Raw genomic sequence first — 9,140 nt, 5'->3', positions numbered from 1 at the left:
ATAATCATAAGACGACAAAGAACAAAGAATATTGACCCCTGATTTTCGAAAAGAAAAATGAAAGAAGCATTGATTTAAGAAAAACAAAAAGATCAAAGAACAATCAATCATCAAACATTCAATCAATAAAAAGTATAAGATGTTTCTTACCTTTAAATCAAATAAAGATTTATACAAAAATCAATATTCTATCATTGAAAATCTTCAAAGACTAACTACTTAGTCTACTTCTACATCAGTAATAGAAATTAAAAGTGAAACTCAACTTAATCCAAAGCTTTTCCAAATGATCATATTTCACAAAATAATCTTTAAAAAAGTAAAAAAAGAAACAACATACTAATGTTTACAGGTGAAGAGAATCCATCTATCAATTCCAATCCATTCCATTCCATTCCATTGCTAGAGAAAAAGCTTTGAATAAAGATGAACACACATAATTTAGAATTCAAGCTTCTTACATAAACTGTTGTCCATAACAATCGATTTCTTCAGAGAATCATCCATCTTCCTTGGAGCAGCTGGGCAAGTTTCAGCAATCCCATTAAAAACAGGTAAAGAAGAATCTGTTGAAGGAGATGCATCAGACCCATCATCAAACTGATCAGGAAAAGCAGCTAGAACTTCTTCAGCTTGTCCATAAGCTATCACTTCTAAGAGATCACCATACAAATCTCTAACCCACATTCTCTCATCTTCAGATTCAGGTTCAGCTTCATCAAGATCAAGTTTATGGTTCTTCCCCAATCCATAAACAAGCCTACGGAAGATCTTACCATGAGAATCTTCACAGTGTTTTTTCCGCATAGGAGCATTTAACAGATTCTCTGAACCAGGTGAAAAAGGGTTAAATTGAGTATCTTTCGGAGTACGAGGACTTCCAGTTCCACCATTGTTATCAACCTCTGAAGATGATGATAACAACATCATTTCTCTAATCGAATCGGGAGTAACAGGGGTTTCTAAAGATATGGGTTTTGAACAAGAATCTTCCTTTTCAATTGATTGAATCAAGACGTTTAATTCTCTTCCCATCGCCAAAACAAACCCAAATCAATGTTTTACCTAAACAAAACCCTAAGAACAGAGAATGAATTAACAAACTAACTAACTATACATTCGAAAACAAGCAAACAGATAGAGAATCTAAACCGTTCATGATACAAATACATATGACATACGAACAAATCGAGAACTTTAACGATCTAATAAAGAACAAGATAAGAAATTTCCCAGATTTAAGGAGGAATAAGAGAGAAATCTTACTTGCGATGATGATAAGGTTTGCTTGAAAGATGAGATAGAGAGAAGATACTGTCGGCGGCGTGAGGTTACTGTTGCGGCGGCGACATATCGTTTTTGGATTTGGGGAAATGAAACAGAGCTGAAACAGAGACGGTAGAATGGACGGATTTATAGCAGATTTCATTCATTCCCCCCCGCTATATACCGCGTGGAGGGTACCGACAAATCAGAAAGATTAAAAAAAAAAAAAACATGCCGCCTTGTTTGGTAAGTTTTTTTTATGCAATTGCCTTAACTTTACCAATTTGGATTTATTAGTTAATCATTAGCCCATAAAACTATTAAGTATTATAAGTTTATCTGGGTTCTTTCTATAGAAATTATTGTCTCAAAATTTTATATTAGTTAGTTGAGACATGGGTTAACCTTAATCTAATATTAAGGTAGTTGAAAAGATAAAAATAATTTTTAAGACATATTCGATTCGCATTTAAAATTAAAATGCCTTAAGTTGAAGGGTAGGTAAGGATAGGTTATGGTTGTGAATGACATACTAGTTTTAACTTAAAAATAAAAAATGGGTTGACCTTATTCTTTGAAAAATGAAATATAGGATTATTTAAATTATTAAATTATTAAAATATTATTTTATATTTAAAGTTGATAAGGAATAGAGTATGATCTTCTCCTATTATTCTTACTTTGAGGGTGATAAGTATCACAAAATTGTTGAAAAGAGTAATAAGTAACCTTTACTTTTTAGACTCTTGATGGAATCTATATTAAAACAAGGATGAAAAAGCAAAGAACTATTCAATAGGCTTCATTTAAGAAAAAGGAAAAAGGATCAAGTATTCATGGTTTTTGTTTGAATTATTTGAACCTTTTTGACAAAAAAAAAAATATTAAAATATTATGTTCTTTTATTTATTGCAATTTTTAAAAATAAAAATTATTATAAATTGAGAAATGGATGGTAGAGATTAAATTTAAAGTTAATTAAAAAAATAAATCGAATTGAAAAACCGAAGAAGCTAGGGTTGGGCCTAATTGGGCTCATCAAAACCGTGTGTCCTCCTCGTTTAGGGTTCGCAAATTAGGGTTTCGCTCTAACGGATACATAAACGTCCGTTAATTCATTTTCGAAGTTCTATTTATTTTTAAATAAAAGTATTGTTACGCGAATAAATATATTTATGTCTATGTTTGTATAATAATTAAAACATTTAATATATATATATATATATATAACTTAAATCCCAAAATTAAAATATACAAAGTATCCATGCCCCTCTTGTTTTCTTTTCTTCTTCTCTACTTTCTTTTATGCTATTTCATTTACTAACTAAAAATAAAATAAAAAATTTAAAAATTACCTTTACTAAAATAAAAATCAAATTAAAATAAATAGTTAAACTATTCACTATAAAAAATATAATTTTTATAAAATCACATACAAATTTATGTAAAACTCAATATTTTGTGAAAGTTCATTCAGAATTACCTATTAGTATACTTTACAACAAAAAATAAAAAATAAAAGTAATAGTTAAATTTCACTTTCATTAGAGCTTCTTCAAATGATACATCACACATACCTAATACTTATTGATATAAGATCATATTTCACAAAATAACCCATATAGAATAAATTCATTGAGAAAATTAATATCTAATTCCCTCAAAAATGCTATTTCCAAATGAATCATTGAGTGCAAAATCTATTTTTCATAATACATATTTCAATTAAATTAATAGAAAGCAAAAACAAATCACAATAGAAATCACAATAAAAGAAATTCAAATCATCAAATTTGTGATCATGACTTAAAAACATAATAAGGCAAAGAATATGTGTAACTATAACATAAGATACAAATTAAATAAAAATTAATAAACAAACTCCACACTCGTTTGAGAGCTTCTTCAAAATGATACATCACACAAATTTAATATTAATTCATAGAATGTCACATTATACAAAATAACACAATAAAGTAAATTGATGGTACATGAACAAGAAAAGTTCCTTTGTTGTCATGTCTTTTGGAGGTGCAATTCTCCAAATCTTGATGTCTCATTTCCTAAAACATTGTTATTTCCTAAAACTTATGGTAAAATGATCAACTACTTATCTTCTTAAATCAGATAATATTTAATACAAAATTCAATATTTTCTCATTGAGATTATTTATGATTAATTACTGAGAAAAGAAGAAGAAAAAATAGTTAGTATCCACTTGAATTAAAGCTTCCCAAATTATACATACACAAACCTAATATTAATTCACAGAAGATCACATTTTACAAAAATAACCTTTTTAAATAAATTGATTAAGCAATATCTAATTCTCTACAAAATTATATCCACAAAATAAAGTTTTATAATAAATTGATTGAGCAATATCTAATTCCAAGATAAAATCAACAAAAGAAATACAAATCATCAAGTTTATAAGCATAAATAAGAAAAATGAAAAGTTAAAAACAATTAACTTATGAAGATATAAAAAAGAAAAAGAAAGAATAATGGACATAACAAAAATCTAAATCTATATCGATATTATTATTTGAAGGTCGGACATAAATGTCGATTTATTAAAAATAAATGCTTGAATTTTGAATTTGGTTGTGTCGCTTACGGGATGTACTGTTCCAAAGTATGTTGAGCGACCCGGAACTTGAGAGTATATTGGATGTTTCCCCTTACAGCGATATTCGCGCGGAGGCGTTCGACTTTCTGGTTGTTGTGGGAGTTTCCCGTTGAGTTGAGGCAAGCTTAGCCACCAGCCCCCTTCCGAGAGAATCAAGTAATTCATTACTTATGCCCTGCGGAAGTAGCTGACTTATCGATCTATTTATAGTAGCCAGAGGGAAGATACTTGCTTAAGGGCCGAGGGATTGGGTTCCCACTAGTCACACTTCATCTAACTAGTCTGACTCTCAGTAAATACGGCTTGAATGGTCATCTGCGGCAAAGGCTTCTGTAACTGTGGAAAAGGCTGTGCCTAAGTTTTAGGAATTGTAAAGCGACTTTCCCTTTGATGCCTCCCCTATTTGTTTTAGAGGCTCCTGCCTTCGGAAATTTCTCAATAACCTTCGGTTCGGCTACTACGATAAGAGCCTTGCAATTAAGCTTTTGGGTGGCCATAGCAAGTGATGGGGTTTGAACTAACACAATTCAGTCGACATTCAAGAATTTTTTTTAATGTAATGTATCACTTTCATTTTTTTAATTAATTGTCACTTTTATAAATTAAATTATGTTTCTAAATATTTTAGACATATTCTATTTTAAATTGAGTATTTTCCGAAATTTACACATTCTAATATGTCATAAATGGTTAGGGACCTTTCTCGGAGGTTGATAGGAAAACATAAGTTTTGGCCAAAAAGATTGATTTTCAAAATTCAATTCAACTTCATGGCTTTCCAAAAACTTCCTTATACTTGTTAGAACTAATATCAATCAAACCAAAGGAGCCTAGACAAGTTCTATACTAAACACTAAATAAAAATTCGAGAGTTTTGAGAATTTTTATGATTTTGAGCAAACATTCATCAAACCGCTCGGAAATTATCCCTATAGCATTTAAAAGCGATTAGGAACATTATTGAGTTTTCATTAATCTTGAACTAGAACTCAATAATAACAACACAATTTTATGGAATTTGAAATTTAAATTGGGCGATTTTTATTTAAGTTGAATGGATTGATTCCAGTTAGACATGTACACTTCTATATGGTGTAAGGAATGATTTCCAATCAGTCAAATGCAGCAAAGAAGACCACACATACTCAAGTGTACATGTAATCTTCAAGTTTTGTTTATAACTTGTATTACATGGAATTTAAAAAAGTTACAAATGTGTGCAAATCACTTCTAGAAATTTAATGAAACTTTTGGCTGAATTGGAATCAACCTCTACAATTTCTTTCAAAATTTTAAAAAAATCCAAAACTTTTCTCCTATGGTTGTCAATGGCTGATTTTTATTTTAAAGTTCTCCCTTCTTCCTTAAGCTCTCATCCTCTTTGGAATAATCTTAGGGTCCTTTGATAGGCAACCTGAGTATTGGACACGTCAAGCCTCAGTTGAATTGAGAGTAGAGGTCATTAATGGCATTTCGTTTCTCGATCGTAATTTGCCTCCTTTGATCACTATGACGATCACGTGCTTTTGAATCATTGGGTTTGATGTAGTATGGGAGAAGTTAAGATTTCGGTTGTATTTCTAAATGACTCATGTTTTCGTCGACGTCAATGCCTACGCGAGGAAGCGGACGGACCCCAACGTTCGACGATCTCCTGGAACAGGCGATAACGTTCGAGCGTTCCGCATGGATTAGGGCATGGGTTCGTGCCTGGGTCGAGGTCTTCATTGCGGTTGACTTGCCTTTTGGGCACTAACTGGCCCTTCTAATCGATAGTTCCTTTCGCTGGCTGCACGCGGTAGTGACAGTAGACTAGGTGTGTAAACGAGTCAAGCTGCTCGTGAGTAGCTCGGTCAAAACTCGACTCGAACTTGGTTTGACCGAGCTCGAGTCGAGTTCGAGTACGAGTAGCTCGATTATAAAATCGAGCTCGAGCTCGATATATATTATATTATTTATTTGTATATATATTATATCTATTTCCATATATATATATATATAATATATTATATCTATATATATAAATATTTATATAAAAAAAAAATCTTATGCCTTTTAAAATTTTTATTCTCAAATCCTCTGTCTCTCCTTCTTTCATTCTTAAACAATCAAATTCATATCTTTCTTTTCTCCTCTTTCCATTTCAAACAGTCAAACTCATCTTTCTTTTCTTCTTTCATTCTCAAATCGTCAAATCTCTCTATCTTTTCTCTTTTTATTTTCAAACGGTCAAACATCTCTATCTCTTCTCTTTTCTCCATTCTTCATATTCTTTGTTTATCAAAATCCTTAAAACATTTATTTTTTGGATTCTAATATTAACGGAACAATTTTTTCATTATCTTCATCCATTCACTATTTCATATTTTGAATCTGGTAGAATTTGAAGATCACTATATGACTAATGCATCATATTGCCAAACTTTTAATATTTATGATGAATTTTCATTTGTAATTTTTTTATTGTGATTGAATGTTTATTTTTAAATTATATGATGAGATTTATATTTTTATTTTTAAATAATATTGTATTATATATATATAGTTTGTGAAATATATATTATATTATGTTTGAAATATTATTTAGTTATAAAATATAATTTTAATTAAAATATTTAGTTTTCAAGTTCGAGTTGAATAGCTCAAATTGTAATCGAGTTCGAGTATACATTTTGGTACTCGATCGAGTTCGAGTTCGAGTAGTATGGTAATCGACTCGACTCGTTTACGCTCTTACCGCTGACGACAATCTTCAGTCACTTATCCATTTAATTCACTTTGTACATTTTAAGTTTTATTTGAAAATAATTCAAATTTTAATTATTTTGGATATTGGTTGATATTATATATTTTTAAATTAATTATTTATTTTAAATCTTGTGCAATGAGTTTATATATGATTAGTTTTTAAATTATTTCGATGTGTCGAAATTGTTTGAAATTACAAATTATGGGTGTAAAAAATGATTGTATATATAAGTCGTTGTAGTATAGTGGTAAGTATTCCGCTTGTCACGCGGGTGACCCGGGTTCGATTACCGGCAACGGCGTTAATATTTTTGTGAATAATTAAGTTGTATAGAATTGAACCCATGATTTTTCGTCTCACGCGGGTGACCCGGGTTCGATCCCCGGCAACGGCGTTAATCTTTTTGTGAATAATTAAGTTATATAGAATTGAACCCATGATTTTTCGTCTCTTAGTTAAACACCATTCGCTACAATATATATTCTAGAATAGTGACATATAAAATTATATAGAATTGAACCCATGATTTTTCGTCTCTTAGTTAAACAGCCATCGCTACTATATATTTGGTTAATTTGATACTAAATGTGTCTCAAATCGTCTTAAGTTAAGGTGGAGGTCATATTTTAAGGATACAATAATTTTCATAACTAATATTATTCACTTTTAACTTAAAATATTTTAAGTGAAAAAAATATATATAAGGATTTAACAAATCAACTAACAATCAATTCATTAAATCTTTATAATTTGTGTGGTTGGGAAATAATAACACTAAAATAAATAATTTTTTTTTATCAGATGTGAGCCTTACTAATAATGAATTATTGGCTGTAACTCTTTCATTGGGCACCCATGTGGAAAAAATTAAATAACTTGATGGTGAATGTATCACAAATTTGTCATGAATAATAATGAGTAATATTTCATCATACTTTTAATAGACTTTCCTTATCTTTACCTGAAAATTTAATTTTTATATATTTAAAATAAAATAAAAATATAAGATTTTTTAATCAATTCATATTTTATATGAAGCTGTCAAAATATTTAGCAGGGTTCATGAATTCCCACTATAGGTGATTTTTGAAGTATTTTATTTAGTTATATAATTATTAATTAACTCAATATGTACAATCCCCAAAACATTTTGGAATCTCCCTTTTAATAAAAAAAAAACAAAACAAAACAAAACAGATGAGATATTTAACTGATTCAACTTTGAAAAATAAAAGTAATTAAAGTTTTTCTTGAAATATGTGAAATATTGATAATTTATGTATGTGGTTAAAATAGTGATAATTCTATACAATTAATAGAAGATACTTGTGATAGGCTTTGAAATAAAAAAAATCAAATTCAATAAAAGTTATTGTAAAAATAAGAATCAATTTGACAATATAATTTATTTATCTACTATGAAGGAGATATACATAAATTCAAAAAAATATAACTAACAATTAATACAGATTAGTAAAGATTAAGTTTAAATTTGTTTTTAAAATAATTAATACTAGTTTGCAAATAAAACAAAATTTTAGAACCGCTCATTTATTAGCTAAATTTGAATTAAAAGAAACAATTTGGGGTGAAATTTACATGCAGAGGAGTTCAGGGATCAAATTTGCATACAGAAGGGGTCTCTTTGTAAAAAATGGATAAGTCCATGGGCCTGTTTGTAATTATTCTTTGATAAGTACATTGGATTTAATGTTTATCTATTGGAGATAAGTTAAAGAGATGGGCCAGATGGGCTGAGACAATATATTGGATTGGTTGTGACAATTGGTCGAGCCCAATATCTTTATTATCCCAATTCAGGCCGGCCCAATGGCAATCTCCCACCTTAGAGGCCCTTAAAAAAAAAAATATGTTCTTTCTAAATATTGAATTTAAACGTCTAATAAAAATAATAACTTACCAACAAATTTTTATTAATTTTATATTCATCCATTACTCTGAACATTCTACGGATATTAGAATAGGTTATTATTAGGATGGAAGGATATATCCGTCCCGAATCAGATATATATTTACTATTTGACTCCAAAATGTGACACATATATTTATTTTTATACTCATTCCCGATTCGTCGGTATACATGCTCATCGGGTATTCTATCACTCGATTAAAAAATAATTATAAAATTATAAAGATTAAAAAAATATTATTATAATAAATAATCTTTAGAATTAGTAATATCTAAATGTTACTTACCTTTATACTTATTTAGTAAATTTTGAAAAAAATAAATTAGAGTAAAAACAAATATAATAAAATTTTAAAAAAAATGTTAAAAGATTGAATATTAAGAATGATGAGATAAAGTAATATTTTGTTATCTATATATATAATGATACTTAATTTTTAAACTGTCCAGATTGTCGGGTAGAGAGCTGTAGTTAATTTGAATATAGATGTGAGAGTAAATGGATATTGGAGTCGGATTGTTGGTTAACCCGCCCATAAACTTAAAACAGTTAAAAATAAAA

The 9,140-nt window shown here is 29.0% G+C and overlaps 1 protein-coding gene across 1 annotated transcript; it reads right to left on the bottom strand.

Annotated features, from left to right (window-relative positions):
• Positions 1–266: 266 nt before the first annotated feature.
• LOC124912381 lies at positions 267–1,402 on the bottom strand. The gene is made up of 2 exons (XM_047452992.1): positions 1,267–1,402; positions 267–1,077 (listed from the first exon to the last, which is right to left on the bottom strand). The coding sequence occupies exon 2, from the start codon at positions 1,033–1,035 to the stop codon at positions 442–444; it is 594 nt and encodes a 197-aa protein (XP_047308948.1). The 5' UTR covers positions 1,036–1,077; positions 1,267–1,402; the 3' UTR covers positions 267–441.
• Positions 1,403–9,140: the final 7,738 nt, after the last annotated feature.

The sequence above is a fragment of the Impatiens glandulifera genome, chromosome 8 (assembly GCF_907164915.1).
Source record: "Impatiens glandulifera chromosome 8, dImpGla2.1, whole genome shotgun sequence".
Classification (NCBI taxonomy): Eukaryota; Viridiplantae; Streptophyta; class Magnoliopsida; order Ericales; family Balsaminaceae; genus Impatiens; species Impatiens glandulifera.
The sequence above is the reverse complement of the archived record's forward strand: the minus strand, read 5'-3'. Positions and strand labels throughout refer to the sequence as shown.